The 22992-nt window shown below is 44.9% G+C and overlaps 1 protein-coding gene across 1 annotated transcript in view; it reads right to left on the bottom strand.

Moving 5' to 3' along the window:
• RCOR1 (REST corepressor 1) overlaps positions 1-22992 on the bottom strand; it is an 84223-nt gene that overhangs the window by 17639 nt on the left and 43592 nt on the right. The window contains exons 4-5 of the mRNA XM_065838200.2: positions 6396-6448; positions 2374-2535 (exon numbers count right to left, since the gene is read on the bottom strand). Coding sequence (XP_065694272.1) covers positions 2374-2535; positions 6396-6448 — 215 coding nt within the window. The remainder of the gene's footprint in view (positions 1-2373; positions 2536-6395; positions 6449-22992) is intronic.

The following is a 22992-nucleotide window of genomic DNA, read 5'->3' as shown; positions in this document are numbered from 1 at the left end:
CCAGCCAGGTAGCTGTTCCCTTCAGAATAGAGGAACATAGCAAGAGCAAATCCAAAATGAGGCCCTGAAACTGAGATAACAGTTTTAAAAGCCAGCACAGGCATGTGTAAGCAATCACAGTAACTGCAGACTACATCCTAAGCATATCTTTGAAATTTGGTTAAAAAGGCTTATTCACACCATTCACATGAAGAAGTCTATTCAAAGGTCTCAACAAGAGATGTTTTCAAAAGATGAAATGTTACTGTATGCCGACATGAGGATATGGGAAAAACACGAGTCTCAGATTTTTCTATTTGCCGTCTTACACTAATGCCATTGCCCTGCAGCTATGAATGAAAAGTCTGTCTCCAAAAAGCATAAAACTACATTAAGACTAATTCTCTACTTCAGAGGCAGTCTGCATGGATGTTCTTACACAGGACTTCCACAAGGTAGAAGTCCAGACTTGCTGACAAAATATATTTTAGGTAAGTGTCTGATTCAGCTTGGAGGGCAGGACAGGTTGTGAGGAAAACAAAACTGTGAGCAAGAGCCAGATCTCTTATTCAGATACTGCAGTTTAAGCCTTCGCTTGAGATAAACTTGGTTCCCAGACCACAGGTTGACTTTAGGTCCTAATAATGGATGGCACCAGAACTACCAACCTGGCCCACAGGTGCACACAGGCATAAATCTGTCTGTGCTGGCAAAGCACAGCCGCTGTGTCCATGTTGTGGTGCCAGCAGCCATGCAGCAGGCTGGTAAGCTGGAATTAAAGACTTCCATAGAACAAACTCAGGGACAAGGCCGTACGTGACAAACATCAACTTGGCTACAAACACATGCTAAGGGTGCCAAAATATTGGAACCAGCTCCAGTAAATCACGTAACTTACTTTTAGTTCCCTGGCTTTGATTATTTTTCCCCTCAGTTTCAAGCTGCACTGGTGTTAATGGGGCAGCATATAAAACTAACTAACGTGCTCCTGAGCCATTGATTCCTGTCCCCTGCTAAACACAAAGCTTCATGCCATTTAATTCCTCTCACACAGTATGGCTTTTCTGGGAGCAACAGTAAAAAAATATCATTACCTAGGGAACAGTGCATGAGCTTGGCATCCCTGTATTGGAATGCACTTCACTCAGGGACAGAGTCATGCTTCTGCACATAAACTGAAATGAGAATTTCTTGCTTTGGCATTTAACCAAGTGACAGGACAGGCTTTATGTTCTCTCTTCCCCAGGACATTCTCCTCCCATTTTCTTTCCCCCACTACATAAGAACAGAGGAATAAAGAAGGAAACACCTTTACTCTTCAGAAGTTCACAACTCGCCAGTCTATATCAGCTGTCCATAGTGTGTGCAAGCCCCAGCATCTGACCCAAGGGAGTGGGAGACCCTAGGACTCCCAGAACATTTGGAAACAAACACTAGTGAAGGAACATTCAAAGAGGACATGAGGAAAACGAGCCGCCCCCTGCCACCCTTTTGAAAAGGGAGCTGGCGGTTTTGCTTCATACTTAAGCGGCAAGTTGCCTTTTGCTTTTCAGCAGGATCAGCAACATAGACCTTCACATGTGCTTTAAAGAGGCTGAACAGACTGCAGCAGCCTAGGCTCACTTCAAAGGGTCACAACCAACATAACCAGCTCCTGCTGGAACACTGGAGAGGCACTTTACTGAAGGAGAGCAAAGAACAAAGGCTGGTTCCCACCCAGGTGATGAACCACTTAAAGAAACTCTCAAGATATAATTAATGAAAAAATTTTACATCCCATCCTCTCCCTCTTTTGAAATAAAGTTGTACACACCCCGGTAGTTCCCTTTCAGGCTGAAACCTACCCTTGAATTTTTCAATTACAGTTTAAAAAAATATCACTACTAAATGAAAGCAAAGGACTGAATACTTGCAATGATGTATAAACCTCCACCACAGCATCCGCTGACAGTCCCAAATCACATTAAGCACAAACTTCATAGTCAAATAAAATGAATTCCTAAAAAGCAGGCTGTAAGAAAGAAAATCAGCTTTGCAGAGAGATGATCTTTACTTTGTGTGTGGGTGGGCATGTGTGTACAGACCATGCCTGAACTCCAGCTGAGACAAACACTACCATGGCACGCAGGGAACTGACTGAAAACTGTAATTTCCAACCAAAAGAATTGCACAGACAAAGTTTATCTTGAATCTTTAAAGCACTTCAGGAAAACACCTCTACAGAGACTCTGGGGGCAACGTTCTTTCTTTCTATTCACAGGATTATTTTTCCCCTAACATCCCCTTTGGCCTGTTCTCTCCCCAAGAGCATTAGACAGGAGTTCAGCACAATCAGCACTGAAGATGATGGTCCAACCGACTGCTCTGCTTTTCCATTCCTGCGACACCACTTACCATCTGCTGGATCCTGTGAAAGGTTTTCCCATGGAAACTGAAGGCCTGTTCAAACAAGACCTTGTCTTCCACTGTCCACTCATCTGGGAACGGAGTAAAGTTTGGCAGATCTGCCAAAGACTTCTCGATGTTGTGCTTGTGCCAAAACAGCATCCCAAGGGCCTAGAAATAACAAGGACACCAAGGGGACAATTGTAATCACAAGAAACACTACTATATGCATGCTAAGGGAGAGTCACAGCATTTTTCTCAGGCAACACATTAGATAAAGTTAATTCTCAGCTATATCAGACACCTTCCTGTGTGCAAGAGACCTGGAATCTGAACCCCATCCTGACAGGCTGTGAAGACCAACTTAAAATTTATCCAAACCACACAGGTAGTATTGTAATAAGACAGCAACAACAGAAAGGAGGGAGAAGAACACTGAAGAAATTACTCCAATAATACTGATCGTGGTGTGCACAGGAAAGCTAAGCAAAGACTTGGGAAGACTACCCAAAAACCAGGCTGGACTATAAAGAAGCCTCTTACCAGTGAGTGCAACTAGGAGGATGGTCTAGTTGACTGGGGGTTGGTTAGGAGGCTCTTTCTGATGGTGAGGGGGAAAAGAGGGAAAGGATTAGGGAAGACCTGGAAGAAGGAAAGGCAGAGAACATGCACAACCTTGACTTGTTGATAAAGTGTCCCTGGCCTGCAGGAGGAAAAATTCTTGCTTGTTTTGTGCACTTGCTGCACTTCACCACCTGCAAACTGACCTCCTTCCACTGTCCAAGATGCTCGCTCACAGCCACCCCTCTCCCAGGGGTGTGCAGCCCCTGTGCGTTATGACACACCACTAGATCTGGCATGCCAGCCACCACTGCCAGTCATTTTGGGAAGACCTGACTCTGCAGAGCTAAAACCCAGTCTTCTGCAATGGCTGTAAAGTGAAAACAATCTGTAACATGCTGATTAAAACATGAGAGTAACCTGCTTGCCATATGCAAACTCGGCTCTGGTTTCACAGCCACAGTTACCCTCATCTAGTAGTTTCACCCTGGCTGCTCAGAGCTACAAAATCCCTCCGAACTCGGGGTTTCCCCATTATGCTTTGCTATGCAAAAAGCAGTTCCTTTCTGGGATCTTGCTCCCTTGAGATTCTGCAGAGAGCAGGCATACAAATATTAGTGTTATCCAAGATCTCGTCCTGGCCCTCCCAGCCTCTCAGTGCTGCCCAGGCACTCTCTGCTCCTTTTCTCCACCATGCAGAACAAGAAGCAGTCTTGGTTGCAGCACAGTCACTTGAGATGTCACAGCAGCTACTTGTGTCCATCCACTCTGGCAAGCATGAGGTCAAAGAAACTATTCTGCAGTCACGAAGGACTGAGTTTTCTCTCCCCTGCCATTCCCCACAGCTTCAGGTATGAGCTGTACCAAATACCCCTGTGAGAAAGCAAGGGAAAAACAAGGAGAGAGACATTTTGGGAGGGCACGGTAGTGTTAAATACCACCAAGGTGCAGGCAACTGCTGAGAGGACAACTGTTTGCACAAAGCAAAAGGTAAACAAAAAGGTTTTCCTTATCTGCTTGTTTAACAGGAGAGCAGCACTCCTCCTCTGCTCCATGCTGCCCTAGAAGAGCTCTGCACTCATCCACAGGCAAGTACACAGCTTTTCCAGCCTCCTTTGTCCCAGGGCATCAGACAGGGACTGGCAAGAGCACAGCACCCAGCCAGATTTGCTGCAGTGCTCCCAAAAGCCTGGGACTGCCACAGCTCAGCACAACCACCTACTGAAGTTTGCCCACACCAGCTGAAGCATGTTTGCCCTTGACCTGGCGATGCTGCAGGGACTCCCCCCAGCACATCCCCGATTCTCCAGCCATCATCCCACTGCAGCACAGCCAACAACAGGGCGCTCGGCCACAGGCACAGGGAGAGAAAGGACAGAGCTATGGGAGCCACGAGTGGTGCAGATGCAGCCAGCTGGACAGTAAAGCTGCTGCACAGAGGAGTGCCGGTACATGCCCCAGCCACCCTGCCAGACAGCTTGTCCCTCCCATCAACAAACTGGCACGTCTTAGTCTGCAAAGGTAGGTTTTGGGTAGGGGCACAGACAGAAGAACGGGGAATCTCTGCGTGATGACTGTCAGCCAAGCCACCTGCACAGAGGTCCAAAGAGACTGGCTGTCAGGCATGTGTAAGAAAGGGCCACCTTGGCCAGCAAAACCCAGAGACAGTGGCCAAATGCTGAAGCAAGCTGTGACTGGCTTCCAGGGAGTCCATATTGGCTTGTTCAGCTACCCAGCCCACAGCAACCCTGACGATACCTAGTAAGGAGTGTCCCTTGGTGACACAACAAGTCATCCCGATTTGAAAGCTCTGACACTTGTCCCTGTGATACAAAATGAGTACATGCCTTCCAGAGTGATACAAGATAGAACCTCTCCAGTTATTCCTGGAAGTGCCTCGCTTAGCTGTCTAGGAAATCCCAAAGGACGTGGGAACATTAACTCCAGAGTATTATGCGAGAGTGCTAGGGAAGGAATGAGAAATTTTTTACAAGTAGGGACATTTTTACAAGCTGCTCAGCCACTTGACATCCCAGTGTGGCAAGTCCCATAACTTACACACACAGAGGAAGGGAGAAAAACTGGGGAGAAAGACTTGAAGGAATGAGTGGGCGGTCTGCATTTCTGACATTACAATGAATGCAAATCTCTGTTAGCCAAATCTAAATTTTGAAAAACAGAATAATTCAGTGTTTTTTTAAAAATTTGAAAGCTTTGTTTTGATCAGTCTTCACTCTCCAAACAACACTTCTCCACTAAAATAATGAAATCCATTTTTATTACCCTGAGACCATCTCTTTCGGCAAATAAAACCACAATATCCAATACTAGGATAGACGCCTCCCAAGTGAAATGCAAGGTACCATCCTTATTTTCATCGAAGTTTGCAGCCTTTTGGTGTCTTCGTGTACCTTTTATTTCTGTTTCCTGCTCTTAAAAACTATAAACATCAAGTCTGATCATTCCTGGATTTGCTGGAAATTTTGTTGGCTATCTCAACTTCAACATTCTTGTTCTACAAGAAGTCATTTTGAGCATGAGGATCAACCACTGAAAGTTTGACTCAAAGATGACAGCAGGGTCATTTAAATAGAAACCCTTGCCCATTCAAATCGCTGGTTTCTGTGCTCATGGTCTTTACCTAAATAATTTCATACAGTTTCAGGTTTTCACAGAAGCCCTCCGTAGAGACAGCACGTGATTTGCCAATACAGTAAGTCATGAAATTCCCCACCTTCCCTTTCCAGGCAAGGAGAAAACTCCACAGAATTCAGAAAAGGCACAGGTCTACTTGTCTCCCCAGAAAAGTATTGAAATTGATGTTATTTACATGGTGAAGATTAGCACCCAGCCCTAGACCATGTGGAATAAAGGAGAGCTCTGCTCCTCAGATCACTATTTCCGTTCCTTGGCTAACAGCACCGGCTAACCTCATCCACTGCTACCACACCGACATCTGAGGTGCTCATCTAACAAAATACAAAATGATTTTCAGCATGGGTTTAAGGTAATTAACCAGAGATATTGGTTTGCTTCAGAAAAGCATATAATGGTTCAATAGCTCATTAATAACTGCAAAGACATCCATGAAGCAGAGATGAAGCAGTCGACTGGAAACTGCAGTGTAATCAGGCAGCTGTCCAAAGACAAGCCAATCTTTTTAATGTTATTTAGGGGTTCTGAAAGCGTTCAAGACATAGTCACCATAGGAAGCATAACACTCATGTCCAAACTCCACTAGAATTACAATGGTTTTGTTTCTCTTCTTTTCACACTTGATGTGAAACTAGGGATGAACTCCATATCCCTGGGGCACAGGGTACAACTAGGAACAGTCAGGTTTTGGAGAAGTGGGAAAGGAGAAAACAGATGGTACAGAAGGTAAGAAACAGTTCTATGCAGGCACTTTAAGTCATGTTTTAATACTTGCTGAAAAATATTTTAAAAGAAAGTATTCAAACAGTTGTTACCTGCTCCATATTGTATCCATGCTTCTCTTTAGCAATGGCAATATATTCGTCCACTGAAAAACAAAGAGAAGGCATGAGAGCATTTAATATGAATCTCCTCTTCTTCCCAGTCTAAAACCCAGTCCTGCAGTTCTGACTTCAGTCATGGTCATTGCATCCTCCACACATCTCAGAATATTATATACATATAATAACATCATATATCACCAAAACTGTAGACATGAATGACTGTCTCAGCTACCTTTAAAAAAAACAATCCCCCCAAACAGTTGTTTTCTTACCAACAAAACCCCCCAGACACAATCCATATGTTCCAATACTGCCAGACTCCTGGTGTTGCGCAACCACTGCAGATATCTTGGCAATTTTTTCAGCCCTTATGCCTCAGCAGTTTTCATCTTGGACCAAACCCCACCTCTATATATCATTAAGCCCCCACAAGCTCTTAACCTTTACAAAGTGAAGATGTCCAAAGGACTTATATTTTGTATAAATGGGACTAAAACCAATATGTCTCTTTCAGTATGACTGAGCTTGTATTATATCTATCAGCTCCCACTGAGAGGACTAGATCAAAGCACCAGTGGTAGTGTTCTGAAGTCTGTGCCCTTGTGCTTGGTCATTATTAATTAACTCACTGTAATGTTAATGACACCCTTGGAAAAGAACGGAAGCTAAAAGGTGAGACTCCTGCTTCATCTAATGGAGTAGAAGATGCTGGAAGTATTGGTTGTCTTGTAGGATCCCCCAAGGTGTTAGTATCCTGAAAGGCTTAGAACTGATATACAGAGCCAGAATTCTCATTCTTATACAAATTTTGGACTTAAAGATGAGTCACTTAGCAATGAACTCAAAAATCATTTCCCCCTCCTTCTCTGCAGATACCCAGGGAGGGATGCAAATTCCTGTGCTGAGCACTCAACTGATGGGGAGCACACGCATCACCCCACAAGGAAACGGTTCTGTGCGCTCTGCAGCTCAGGAAGCCACATTTCCCACTGTTTGCACCTTAGGATTAACTTCAGCTCTCAAATGTACTTCTCCAATGTTTTTTGTCTTTATCAGAACTCTCACATGGGGTCTTTGGCATCTAATAACACAGCATTTCTTAAAGTCTCTCCTTCAAGCTGGGACACTCCTCAGTTCTTCTTTCAGCTGACCAAACTAAGCAATAAACCCAAAAGTTATTGGGAAAACAGAGGATAGATCAGAAAATGCACAGCAGGAGAGCAACAGCCTCTGATTTTCAGTTTGTCATCAATATAAAGAAATTAAATCTAGGTACTTAGAGTAAACATCACTTCTTACTAGACAATATGAGATTTTATATCAATGCGGTCCTTCATTTGGAAAGGAGATGCATTAGTTAATTTTCAAACAAAGGCGTTGCAAAAAAGGGTTTTGTTAAGTGCCATGAGAACATTAATACAGTCACAAGTTGTGGCAAGAGAAGAGCATGCAGTAAATACAGACAGTTCCACATCAGCAAGGGCACTCCATGAGGTTCTTGCCTTTCCAAGCTCCCACCTGCACACAACAGGCACTCACAAGGGGCTGACGAACCTGTTTGTTGGACCACATCCTAGATGCATTCAGTAGAAGTTTTATTAGCCCTTTGGAGAAAGGTGTAGCCACAGTCACTCATTTGCACCCCAGCAGCACAAATGCATCTGCCTAAATCAACATATTGTTTCTAAGGACCATACTAAACTGGGATGAAAACTATCCCTTCTTGCAAACAACCTTTTCTTGCACAAGGGAAACATAATAAAGTAGTTGTATGGACAGGAGAAGTGACAGAAATTTCCTTTGGCTGAAATCACTGCATTGCCTAATTGAATATCTTGATGGTTACCAAAGGGTAGGAACCTCGGAAATCAGCTAAAAAAAATTGCAAAACCACACCCCAAGGCGAGAACATGATCCAGGAGGACCACACAGAGGAAACAGTGACAGAGAAGGGAACTGCCTCCTCCCCACACACACCGCACAGGGCAGGGAGCATCAGCAGGTTGTGGGCAGAAGAGCGACTTCAGATGCTTCCAGATTTTATAACCACACCAAAAACAAAGGCTGCCTCTAAACCCTAAGTGGAGTATTTTCCTGTACTTCAGCTAACTGTTCTCAGTTTCCTTAGGACAGGTACTGCACATCCAGTGTTACATATTTTGTCTGAGGGGGAGGTGAAGGAAGAAGGAGGGCAAGGAACTGAATTCTCTGAAGTCCAAGGCTGAATTAAGCTCCTGAATGCTAAGTATTGCTGCATTAACTAGCTCGCTTTCACTGTGGAAAGATCTACAGTTCCTGATTTGACTTCAGAATCTTATCCTTTAATAGATACAGAGAAGAGATGAGGTCCTTCTCCTTTCCAGCATATTACATTTCTTATGCCAGATGCTATAAGCAATGAAAACGTATTTCCTTCCCCTTGCTCCCCACCCCCCAAAAAAAATCATTACAGTATTCTCTCTCCTGAGCAAGAACATTAGCAAGGTTCCCCCATATCAATAGTATGTCTTTTGAGTCAATATAGCACAGAGACAACCAGTAGACTTTGAGTGATCAGACACTATGAAAGGAGGTGGAATGCTTTTCTTGCCATAGTGGGATCTGAAACACTTCAATGTTACACCTCATTGTTACAGAGGAGGAAGAGAAAAGAAAAATAAGAAAAAGCTAATAAAGCACTAAACTGCCCAGGAGGAACACACAGTGATGCTCCTGCTATACCCTGAAAGAGTGTTTGTGGATGAAGGAAGAAAGGACAAGGAGTACATCATCGTATTCTACTCTTGGCTTGTTCCCTGCCTGCTTACTGACAATTCAAGCCCATTCTGCTTGTCATTTCTTGGCTAATTGCAGGCTCACTCGTTTTGATGCTTGCACCATCTAAGAGGTATGACAGCCCCTTGAGCAATCTTTCTGATTGCTCTTTCTTTACCATCCCCCTCCATATGAAGTGAGCAAGAAAGAGCAAGACACCAGCTGAATCACAGGATCCCTTTGGTCTCCCATACCAGTAAAGCCTGGAATTGCCATAAGCTTAATGCTTCACATGCCACACCAGATAAATAAGCGCCCTCTTCCATCGCTGCCTCCCCCGTGCACCTCTAGCAAGCCCAGGGCAGCGGGCACGTGAAATTCTGCTCCACTGCGTTTCAGTGGCATTTGGTCACGCTCAGCGTGTAACCCAGCAATCTGTTTAGACATCAGAGTTGAGAGCCAGAGGAGCCTGGGGCGGAGAGCTCTGCTTACACCAGAAGAGACAGTTTGCCAGCACGGCTCTCAGTGGCTTTCCAGAAGAGAGGAAAAGTAGCAAAGCAATCCCATCCCATTTCTCCTAGCATAAGCTACACCACCATGCACTCTTTCTACCAGGGTAAGTTTTCTCCAAACAGGGCAAACAAGAGCATCCTCTCCTCCCCCACCCAACTCACTTCTCTATGCCAGAATGATATTTCAGCACAAACCAGGCCAAAAAGACAACGCTTTAACAGTCGTGTGACACAGGAGATGCATTGCTCCTGTGAAAGCTCTTGTTGCTACTAGAAACCAGATGGGGGGAGGGGCAGAGAATCATAAACTGGTATTTCTTCACCTATTTGGTTACATTGCACTTACATTACTCTTGCACTCATTTTAGCTGTGTGGGGGTGAGCGGGACACCTCTGTCTACCCCACACCCAAAAAGGAGCGAGGACTGGCCCAGAGAGCCCCTTCCAACAGCCAGTCATGCTCAGGAAGGCATAAGTAGCACAAAAGGTGGGGACGCAAAGGGAACAGAGCTCCACATACACGTTGTCACCAGCAAAAAGAAGCAGAGTGTGCAGATGACAAAAACACCTCTCCCGAATACACAAAGTGAGGTCTACAATGAGATGACCAATGACCCTGGGTGTAGCACTAAAACAGCCAAAGAGATGAGGGAAATGGAAGGCAGTGGGAAATGAAGCAAAGAAAGATGCTTCCCCCCCGCCATCCAGAGATGAAAGTTTCTGACCAAAATGGTGCTGTCAGTCCCCTGAATTTTGTAGTCTTGTTTCCAGCTGTCTTTCTCATATACTCTTTTCTTCTGCTAACCATCTTCCTGCAAGAATTCATCACTAGAGACAAAAGAAAGGGGACTCTCTTGGCTGACAGAGGGAAGGAGAGACAAAAGCAAACAACTGCATTGCTGATTTTCAGTCCCGCATCCTAGAACAGTGAATTGAGAGATGTAAAACAGGAGCATTAATTTCAGGGGGTGAGGGAACTCTGAAAAGAGAAATGTCTGAAAGCAATGACTCCCCTTATCACCATTTGATCAGAGTAAATGATGTCTGAGTGGGTCTTCTGGGAGAATTTCTCCCCTGCACCCAAATTGCTTCTTAATGACCCCACAAACATCATATCATATTCAGTGGACTCAGTGACCCCAAGGAGGGTTTGCAGCAGAAATGAGTGTGCTAAAGCCTATAGAAAGCAACAGGAATGCAGAGGTAGAGCTGTTGCTGCAACCTCAGTTCACCCCTATTACTGGGGTACTGCAGGAGCTCTGAACACTTTGCATATTACGTGATGCAATAGCCTGACAGAACAGGGTGAAATAAGGACAAAAGCAGCAGCCTTCACAGCCTCAGTAATGTGCTTCACAGGGTTTGATCAATGCTGGAACCTGTGAGGAATTCTGGATGCTGCTGTATATCTCCCCCTCCCCTTCATCACCCTTAAGAACGGGGCGGGGTGGGGGGGGTGGGGGAAGAAGTCAAAATCCAGAACAAATCAATGTTACATAAAGAAAATAAGCAGCATGGATTAGACACATACATGTGAAATTCTTCCCAATTTCAAAACACAATTACGATAGTACACAAACAACTAAGCACAGTTTTTGCCTTGGTTGTAAAAAAGAGCAGCTGCATTGCTGTCCTGCTGTCCTCACAGCATCAGTGGAACAATCCTGCCACCTCGTGGTCCCAGCACAGGAGAGGAAGCTGCAAAAAGCACAAGAGTTTGGACAACAAGTGTCTAACAAAAGCCAGCTGCAACAGGAGGCAGGGGGGAGTAGGCAGAGATCAAAGCACTTTTTCTGGGGAGAATCACTTAAAGGTTGGACCAGATGATGCTTGTTGTCCCCTTCCAACCTGGTATTCTATGATTCTACGAAAAGAAAATAAAGCCTGCCTATTTAAAAGGGTCTTCTGCCTCTGAAAAGCTGTTTCCTCTTCTTCACAAGATGTGATGTGTGTCAAAGGCAGGAGAGGAGCAGAGAGCCAGAACACAGCCGTGTTTTGTGCCCTGTGCTTCACTCACCTGGGCAGGCATACAGCCCCTTTAACACTGTTTATAGGAACAGAGAGCTCTAGTTACACAGGCACAAAGGCTACTTAAAGATCAGTTCATGCAACTGAAGGCAGAATGGGGCTTAGGTCTCAACCCTGCTGCATATGCAGCAGGTGAGGAAAATGTCTGGATGCAACTGCAAGGCAAAGGAAAACCAACCTTACCTGGAGAAACTTACTTGAACAGGAGCAAGAGAAGATACTCTGTAGCAGGACAGGGTACCTTAAGTCACAGGACCCACAGTATATTCTCAGCCTCCCACCCACTTACTCTCTGCAGCTCAAATTTTATTTGTAAATCTTGTCTACATACCAAGTACCATAGGGTGCCATTGCATTTGAAGTCTCTTTCGGCAGCAGGGCCATGTTAGGCACCCCCAGCCTCCAGCCACCCCTACCCACCTGGGAGCACAAACATTTGCCTGGACCCCCACGGAACCAGACTGGGAAACTGTTTCACCTGAAAACCAACCAACCTCCTCCTGCTGCATTAGGTCCCTCAACCCAGGTGGCAGTGAAGCCATTCAAGCACTGAGCAGTGGTGGTTGAAAGCATGGAGATGCTCTCACATACCAGGAGCGATAGGCCCCTCCTGTTGCCAGCCCAGCACAGCATAAGGACAAGCAGGCAGGCAGGAACAGGCAGGGCTACATGAACTAGCACTGGTGAGGCAAGGGCTGCTCCTGGAACCTGGAAGCCACAGCTTCAGAGGGCAGAAAACAAGGAATAAGAGAGATTTATCCCTTTAAAAGCTCTGATACCTACCAAAAGCTTCCTTTCTCACACAAAGGCAACCAGTCCCCACCCAAGCAGTGTACACTAATAAGTGAGAAAATAAATACTCTAATCCCGCCCCCCCCACACACACTCTTATCATTAGTTGGGGTTTTTTTTAATACTACTCTTTGCATGGCCTGCATCTAAGGGCAAGTCCAAAGTTGAATGTCTACTGATGGTTAAAGACCTGACTCATCTGCCTTAAAATTTTGCTATACTGGTAAGAAAGCTATACAGCAGACACAGGTGTACTGACAAATCTAGCAAAGGCTTTTATATCTTGCCAAAATTACTTTAAACTGTTTGCGAGGAAAGGTCTTTTGCTAGCAGACATTTGTTGCTTTTAAAGCTTTTGCCAACATATGCTCATCCCTAAAGTTGCACCCTCAGCTGACAGATAAAGAAAAGGCTCACCATGGTGTGTTTATGTGTGGGTTAGTGTATTAATGAGAACTATCATAAGGAAAGCCAGCTGGTTGATGCTCTCTTGCTCTCCAATGCTGCTGCTGTTTCCCCTCAAAAAGGCCATGTGGATGCCCATTGTAAAGACATCCATGGAGGACCCTCTGGGAAGCAAGACAGCTTCTTACATGTCCATCACATTTAACCTTTACTCAGCACTTGATATTGGTTTGAAGCCCATACATGAACATAACAGTACTTAAAAGGGGCCTAACAAGAAAGATGGGGACAGACCTTTTAGCAGGACCTGTTGTGACAGGTCAAGGGGTAACAGTTTTAAACTAAAGGAGAAGAAATTTTGGCTAGACATCAAATTTTTTTACAGTGAGGGTGGTAAAACACTGGCCCAGGTTGCCCAGAGAGGTGGTAGATGCCCCATCTCGGGAAACATTCAAGGCCAGGCTGAACGGGGCTCTGAGCAACCTGATCTGGTTGAAGATGCTTGTTGCAGGGGGTTGGACTGGATGAGCTTTGAAGGTCACTTCCAACCCAAACTGTTCCACAATTCTCTGATAAATCCAGCACACAGTAGCTTCTGGCAGAAAGGGAATACTCATTCCCACATATGACCTTCCAAGACACAGACAGGAAGCCACAGACAGGATAAACGCACAGAATACACGCCCAAACAACAAAGTGAGTTTACAGCACAACAGCTCTTTACATTATTCAGCACAGCGCTCTCAATTCAGTCCAAGGAGCCCTAAAGCCAGATTTATTCTGCTGTCAAACCATGGCTTGAGTTAACTCTGACAGGTTATAGCCTCGGATTATATACTTCAACTACAGGCAGCAACATGCCCAAGCAATGCAAGTAGCAACATTATCAATACAGTTGTGACAAGGGGTAGAATATATATTAAAAAAAAAAAAAACTTGATGAGATGTTTCACAGCAGGAGATGGTAACCTGGATGAGAACAAACCTCCCTCAGGCAGATTTTCTTACAGATTTTTTTTTTTTTATTGCTCTCCTTGAGAATGCCTGATCCAGTGCATCCTTTCCAAAAGCCAGATTCACTAATTCAAAAAACCACAGTTTGACACACATTGATATCAGAGTCAGCATGGGAGACCCGACATTCTGACTACTAGCAGTCTTATACGAGGCTTTGGTACTCTACCTCGGAACATTCTCAGCTTTTCATACATGTCATGCTATATACGCTGAAATTCTTGGTCCGTAAAATAGCACAGACCACCATAAAGCTTGGTCAAGCAACCTGCTGCCAACCAGCTTCAAAATACACTAAGGAATATCCAGACTCCAAGCCCTGTAAAGAGGGTGAAGCCTTCCACAAGGCCCATTTTCCACCTTCCACAAGATTCTGAAAGCTCCTGTCTAAACCCAGAACTGTTATATTCCCTGTTGTAGTAGGAATACAAACTAATAAAAGCACTGTATCAGAGCCAGGCTTCCTAAACAGCATGGGTAACTCCACTACTCCACGACACAGGGTCTTTGTGCAGGATAAGGGCACACACACAAGAGGCATGTGGGAGCAGAAAAGCCCTCAGGTTAAATTACAGCTCATTATTATTGTAACTGATAATAAAGCCAGTGACAAAAGCATAGAAGCCATGCTGACCCTCTTTATAATTGACAGAAAAGCAAAAGAAGTGACCAGTTTGGCCCCTAGCTACCTCCTGGAAGGATGTCACTTGGGCAGAAAGGAAGCATCAGGCAAGCCAGCAGGCAGCAAAGGAAGGAGACGAGTCGGAGTCAGGCAGAGGAGCTGCCCTCAGCAGATGTGCCAAGAGTCAGGAGCTGTCACAGATGAGAGAGACAGACAGACAGCCTCCAGCTGTAATCACCCACATCCAGCTCCTCAGCAGCTGCCACAGGAGAACCCCCTGATCCTGAATGGCGAGTGGGTCAGGTCACAAAAGCACCACTTGCTATTTCAGTTATTTCTTGCAGCCAACCCACTCACTTCCAAGCCCAGCTGTATGAGTAACATAATAGTCTCAGCAACTCAGGCAGCCTCTGCACTTGTGAATAAGTTACACGAAATTTGTTTCCAGCAAAATCAGATGAACAATGATAGGGACTAAATGGAGGCAGCTTTATGTTGGAGAGGAACTAATCCTTCAGTTGTATTTTCTGAAGTATTACCAAGATGCTTTTGTTGCTTCTACATCTACAGTTAAAAACCTATTTTCAGATCTTTGGGGCTGTTCCCCTTCTGAGAAGGCAAGGGCCTCTCCACAACTGCACTCATTGTACTACTGCACATGGGTACTAAGAATGAAAAAAATAGGTCTCCAACTTGCTTTGAAAGACTCCATTTTCCTCACTTTCACATCAGCTGGATGTGAACAAGTTAGTGGGAAGCAGAACAGAGACAGGACAAAGACTTCCAGTGCACAGAGTACAGCACAGCCTAAAGGGAACAGCTTATCTCAAGAGCAGCCGTGGCTCTGCCCCTGCTGTCCGCCCCAGCCCTCTCCTCAAGCCTCCTGCAAGAACAGTTTGGTTGCTTGATTCAGCAGCTGCTTAACCACTTAATAAGGTAGGCCATAAACTAAGGCAACATAAACAAGCACGTACTGCAGGTTTAGGTGCAGTTGTTAATGAAATTTGTAGTACCTTACCTCACACAACATGAGATCCTGGACAATAAACAGGTTTAGGTGAAAAGCCCTTTCTCCACCAGAGATCAGAAGCTACCTACAGACAAACTCATAGGGATTACTCCACTGTAGGCAGGCACTAACACTCAACACATCCATTCTTGAACTTGCTTCCTTCCTACAAGTCTGAAACCAAAGAAATGCAAAGAAGTGTTTCTGACCCCGCCAAGCAATCTATGCAGAAAGACAGCAAGCTTACACAGCCAGATCATGGACAGTATAATCTCCATAGTAGACTCAAAACAGAAGTATTAGTGTTATGTTGACAGATATTAAGGTATTTGAAAATACACTAAACTAAGTCAATTTAGAAAAAGTCAAGTTACAGACCCACACAGCACATGCTGAAACACTGATTACATATAGGCCTTCAGCCTTCAAAGCTGATCCTAAGAGACTGAGTGGAAAAGTCTACAATAAACCAATGTCACTAACTAGATCCTGGAGCATCAGTGGCAGGTGGTCACACTTTTAAAGCCAAGATTTAGAAGCCCAGTCCTCACTGAGAAGTTATTACACTTTACTACTGATGTTTGCAATGCTAGAAAATTCACCACTACCCTATCGTAATATGAATCTGCATGAGAAGCACATGATGGGGCAAGTAACTTAACATGGAGTGCACAAATAAGAGTACAGGAAAAATAATTAGCAGGAGTGGTTCCTAGAATAATTAGAGCATATAATCCCACAGCAAACACATTATGGTGAGGGAAGCTCTGGCACACATCCTTGAGAAAGCCTAGCTGCTCTGCCTTCTGCACTAGCACCTCTGTAAAGGTCACACTCAGCAGCATATGAACTCAGCAAGCAGTTATGACCGTGACCTCTCTGAGCATGCCTCAGTGGAGAACACAGCACACAAGAGCTCCTCCCTGCCTGTTCACAGCTCCCATCACATCCCTATAAACATGCTCCCCATTGGTGCTGACTAACATTGCTGTAAGGAGAGAAAAAAAAAGTTACTCTCCAATTCCTTCCCTTCTTATTCTTCCCCTCACAGCTACAGTAAGAGACATGTGGTCAGGGGAAAAAAAAGGCCTAGTCCTCTGAAACACTTTGAGTCTGTTGTTCCCAGCAAGACCAGAGCACGCTCAGTCCGTTCATCCCAGGGCTGGCTCCAAGCAGCACGGTGTAGCTGCAGCCTGCTAGTTCTCGTCATACTGGTCCTACAACTCACACAGCGCCTATCGGGCTGGCTAAGTCTGCTCCCAGACATGTTGCAGATCAAGGCTCGCTGCCAGGGTAACTCTTAACACGGCTATCATCACTCCATTACATTCACATCATCCTGTCTCTAAACTCCTCTCAGGAGAAAAGCTCTTTCCCAGCGCCAGCGTTAGTTCAGTCCCCGCAGCAGCAAGGTAGTGGCAGACGGCATTTTCAAACTGGGTCATCTCGACATGGTCGGAGATGGCCTGTTCCGCGCTGCAGTAAAAAGGAGGAACAAACAGGTGGCAGGAGAGAACAAGGCACACACAGGGAAATTCGTGACTGTCATCCGTCAATCCCATCTGCCCCCCACACTTCCAGCACAGCAGCAAAAATTCCGCCAGGATAACACAGCTGCCTAAGATATTCTTTTCCTGGATACTCTCTAGTACATTCTCTCCTTCAGGTTGCTTGTGGGTTGTTTGGGTTTTGGTATGGTTTGTTTTTGTTAAAAAAGCAACACAGACACCAACACAATCCACTGTACCTTGGGTGAAATCCATCCCAAACACACACCCTAGTCCTTTCAAACCAAATTGCTTTCCCAGCTCCAATACAAACCACTGCTGTGAAAGGGTTAAAACCTCATCTTAATTTAAATATGCATTCAGGATCCAGAAATATCAACCTGCAGCAATAATGATGAAAGAGCTGCTGTGAGATTTCCACACAGTATTGCAACAGCAACGAGCACAGCAGATGACAAAGGGGAAACTGCAGCTAAGTTTGAAGCAACTCAGCCATTTCTGGGATACACCCATTGCCTTTGAAGCTTCGTATCTTCTTTTTGCTGCCCACAATATTGCTACTATAAGCATCAAAAGTTGCTTCAGCTAAAATGAAAAAATGCATCACTTCATCTTCTGAGCATTTTTTGAAGTGCAGCAACAGCAGCTGCTTGGAGAAGTGGCCATAACTATATTATTTCTACAGCTAAACTCAAACAGAATCTTAAATTAAACACCAGTTCTCTCATTTCTAAATTCAGAGAGTTGTATTCTTCAGCTACTGTATTTGCCTCCAAGCTTCACAGCTGCCAGTTTCACTGCAGAACATGGAATTTGGATTAGGGATAAACATAAACCCAATTCTTCTTTTCCATTAATCCTTTTTGCTGTCACTTGGACAGCCAACAAACTGGTATTTCTAGGAAAGGAGCACATACAAACAGCGAGATCATGAGGTGCTGTTTTCTGGTTGGTTTTGGGGTTTTTCTTGGTTTGGTTTGGTTTCCTATCCTCACTTGGGTGACTAAAAGCACACACCTAGCTTCACAGAATTATAACCCCTAAAGTACACCTCTCAAAACCTGAAAGTCTAGACTTACCTGGCACCTATTTAAGGCTAACACTATACAAAACCAAACAAACAACAACAAAAAACACCACAAAAAACCACAACACTAACAAAAAACAAACCCACACCTCAACAAAAACACTCAGACACAAACAAGCAGAAAAATTCCAAGCAAGAAAAGCACAATACATAATACATACACTCCATCTTCCAAAACTCCCACAGCAGTTAAGTCACAAAAAAAAAAAAGAAAAGTATGATCTCAGCTAAGAGTTGAACACTACTCCTCTCTCTGGTGGTAAAGCCTAAGCAGCTCCCACTGTCCCATCCCTGCCCACAGCTGCTGCACTCTGAGCGCCAACACAACCTTTCACAAGGTTGTGTTATAAACCACGTCACAGAAACGACAGGGAGGGAAGAGGTGACCAAAAATAAAAACACAATTCCAATTGTTTCAAGGATCCTGCTTACAGCATGATGGAGAGGAGGGACCTAAAAAGCAGCTTTGCTGATGCTCAATACACACTGGGGTACATCCTCTCCCCCACTGCTACTGCCCAGGCACGGGTGCCTGTGCACCAGGGAGGGGTGGCTCTCATGTACCTCTGAAGCACTAATCCCTTCCAGTTTAAAAGCATCCTTTTAAACATGGGCTTCATTTTCTAAAAGGGAGATTTTAAGATCAACACTCTCTCCCACTTGTGGTTTTCCACTCACAATTTTTTATTGCTACGGCACCATACTGATGATGATAGATGGAGTTGTATGCCCACAGAATTCACAGGCCAAAATAAGTGCTGAAGGGGAAAGGATATGCTCAAGCAAACGCCCTTCTTAAAACAGCTATGGCTCAGCTACACACTGAAAACAGAGACTTGCCACACAGAGCATGATCAGACACACTCAGCAACCTGAGAAGACCTTTTCCTGTCTTCTACTCTACCAGTCATTTTAAGTTAGAAAATTCAAAGGTGATTTCCAAGCTTGTTTAACATCCCCTTTAAAAGAGAAAACAAAGAATAATCATAGCCTGTTCTATGCAAAGATCATCCCTTGAACCATTATACAGCTAGAGGCAGACTCTAGCCACTTAAACCTGAAATTTGCCCTCAGAAATGTTGGGATTCACCTCACCTTCATGACAGAGGACAACTACCAAAAGTCATTCCCACCCAAAGGCAGCAGTTGACACACTCAAGACCAGGACACACTTACAGACTTGGTTGGGACATAGGCTTTTGAGATCTTGAATGCCAACTCATAGTTTCTTAGGGTGGAGCACCACTGTTCCACACTCCCAAACCGTTACCTAGCCTGTGGCACAGTCAACTCAACCTTGCCCATCCAGACACCACAGGGTTAATATCCTTAGTAACCACAGCAACCAGCACTTCTTCCTCCATCTGAGCCTCAGCTGGCACATTGCTGCCTTCCCAGCATCAGGTTTTGCAGCACATTTAGGGACCCTTCCCATGGGGTTTGGCCAAGCACATCACGAGGATGTTGGAGCAGTCACTGCTTTACCTAATTCTGGCATTCCTGTGTCCCCATGTCCCCTGGGCACTTCTACCTCCCCCTCTGTAGGGAGAAGGAGGCTGTCTCAGTTCTCTCCAAGTGCACCAAAGCGTACATAACAGAGCAGGGAGCCAGCTGCAGCCTTGCAGGAAGAGATGCCACAGGGTAACAGAGGGAAGAACTGGTGAGCATCCAAATTTGGCACACCAATCAACCATCAGGTCAAACAGAAGCAGCACTGCAAGACCAGAGGACACTGCTGCAGTCCACAAGCCACTGTCCCATAGGTAACGGGGACAGCACCTATCTTCTCAGTGACAGCCCATAAATCCACTGGAGATGCCCACCATGACATCAGTGAGAAATGAACTCCCATCTAGCAGCCACGTGTGTTCTGTTAGGAAAAGAAAAATGACTTTCAAAACAGAGCTTATCACTAGCAAAACAATACATCTTCCTCCTCTTGTAGTTCACCTTTGAACTGCAGATGCATAAAAGCAATCAGCACATCCCATCCTCCCGCCTGGTTCCCATCCCTCGCTCCTGGGCAGCTGCACCATGCCAGCACTTGCTCATTGCTAAGCAAACCCAATGTCATTTTTATGGTTCCACCCATTGGCGTACTTGGCACAGAGACACACTGCTGGTTTATTAATAGCTTCATGCTGGCCCAGCTCTATCCTGTGCAAGATTTCCACAGCATCATTACAATGCATTTTTCACTATTTGCCCCCCCACCTTTCCCACCTGCCACTAAGGAGAGCAGATACCTGTTCTCCACCTAGCTGTTCCCACTCCTCAACGTCACCTTGCTCAAGACCTCACTCCTCCTGCTCTGTCTCCTTCCCCACCCATCATGACAGTGCCCCAGCACAGCCAGAACAGTTGCCCTCTGTGGCACCATGTCCTCAGAGTGTCTCTCAGGAGTGTCACTTTAAGAGCAAGCCCTTTGTAAGAGGTGCGACACCAGCCACAGAACACAGGGTATTTGAAGCAGAGCTGGAAGGGGAGCACTGTTATTTTAAGTCCAAATGTTCACTTACTGGACAGTGAAATTTCTTTCTTCAAAAAAAGGCTAACTTTGTGAACTACTCACTAATGGTGGCAACTGCTATGCAAGTGATCCCTCAAAGGCAAAAGTCTGGAAGTAGATATGGAACATGCTGGCAGCTGCCCACTTTGGTATATGAGCAAGTCAATCAGAGCTTTGTACCCAGGATTAATGGTTAACAAGGCACAGGATAAAAAAAAGTGATCAGTGTGCCAATGCATACTTTTGTTTTAGTCTTCTCTACCACATCCATCATTTCATGGCACCCAGGCAAAAGGCTTCTCCAACATGATTAAAACATTGCTCCAGCATGTAAGGTGCATGGGACCCAAACAAACTTTAACTAACCGTATGAGCCTAGAGCATCAGGTATGCAGATACCCACAAGGTTTTGGCTGGAACACTGGTCTTTCCAGGACTCATTTCAGCAGCTTATAGAGGACCCTCCAATAACCTCTGCCAGTTTGGTCAGCCCCATCAGCGTGCATTACCCTGAGCATCCTCACAGATTTGCTCATCGTGTTTTGTAGCACAGATTCACCTTTACTGGAGGCGGCTTCCAAGAGCTCCACTGATTACATAGAACTATCCTGCTCACAAGAGTTCCCAGTTCACCCCGGGCAGAGAGCTAACTGGTGCTACGCTAATTTCTGTTTTCATGTTGAGCCACAGTCACAGGAACAGAGAAGAGTGCTATGACTTGAAAAGAGTTCACCACAAGAACAGGCACGGGATGGATTAAAGGCTTTGGAGTACAAATGAAAGTAACCAGACACAGGTACCAACATGCTGCTGATTGGAAGGATTTGTTCACTCACACCTCAGCCTGAACAGCAAAATTAAGAATGGATGTGCTAGCCAGGGTTCATAGTACTTGCAGCCCAAGGGGCTACATCAACCTCCCAGAGACCACAGCTCTTCCTGCTTGCCATTTCACACTGCCAATGATTCCCCCCACCGAGGATAACACACACACCACACAATTCACGGTTTAAAAAGGCATCAAGAAACAGAGAATCCATCACTTCCCTGGATAACTTCCAATAGTCAATCATAAAAAAACTAAACACACTCAGGCATCTCATTTCAGTCCACGTGGACTTATTGTGCAGCCACTTATTTGTATTACATGTCTCTTATTATGTCAAAATTTCCCTTTGAGAAAATAATTGACAATAGTCCCCTTTCAGTCTCTCTTCAGTAAGCTAAACAGATGGAGTTTGCTTCATCTCCAGTTTCCAAAATGTTTCAGTAGCTCTTGTCTCAATCCTTTTCTCAGTTTTTCAACACTAAAGCCACTATTCTGAGGTTCATTTCCATGAACACCGCTAAGTGCAGGGGCAGTAAAGCATTCCAGTGACTCTCTCTCTCTTTTTACACTCCCATCCATTGAGTCACACAGGACACCAGGAAGCTTTGTCAAATTATCTGCCCACTATGTCCCCAAAATTGCTCTCCAAGCCACTTCATTCCAAACACCAGCCTTGATGCAGAAGATAAAGCCAGAGCTTTCAGTACCAAGATTCAGAAGCCTGCACTTGGGTCATTAAGAGCCCATTGCGCTGGCATCAGTTCAAGTTAGGACAAGACCCAAAGCACTCTACAAGACTATCAGTAGCATCCATTTTATTTACTGTCCTGCCAGTCTGTGGTTCATCCTCAATTTCTCTCCAAAGCAATTCTGTATCAATTCCCATACCACTGATAGAAATGTTGATCATCAACAATTCTCTTACACATCTCCAGGGACCCCATTTAATTATGATTCACTGTCAACAATGCCAAGACTTGTCAGTGAACTTGAGAGTAGCTGAAGAGACCTCTTGTCCCCTGATGTTTGTTCTTCATAAACCATAAAACAGATTAGAGAACTCTGCCTGTAATACATTTAGTAAGTACTGGTACTTTGGAGGAGGTTCCTGTCTTTTGAAAGGAAGGGGGATTGAATCAGGTTCCCATGTAGTAGCAAATCAATGCCTAACAGCTTGCTGAATACATTAGAGCCATAAAGTTATTTCTACCGATCAATCAGTTTCTAGTCTCAAAAAGAACAAAAGCAGCTACCTTCAGCAGGATTACTTTCTTACAGTTCATTTTTAAGTAATGCCACGTAGAGACAGGAATAACTGATATCTTTTGGTAGTGTCAGCTCAAACTGACACAAGACAAATCAATGACCAACCAGCCCACTCTTACCCTGTTCTCATTCCCAGCACAGCTGCCCTCTCCCCATCTGCTGGAGCTTTCCTGTCACCCCAAGGTCCCCTCAGCCACCTCTTCCAATGCTCCTTTGTTTTGCTGGATTTTGTTTCGGTTTGGGTTTGTTTGTT

This window comes from Patagioenas fasciata, chromosome 5, assembly GCF_037038585.1.
Source record: "Patagioenas fasciata isolate bPatFas1 chromosome 5, bPatFas1.hap1, whole genome shotgun sequence".
NCBI lineage: Eukaryota > Metazoa > Chordata > Aves > Columbiformes > Columbidae > Patagioenas > Patagioenas fasciata.
This window is presented reverse-complemented; position numbering and strand designations above follow the sequence as displayed.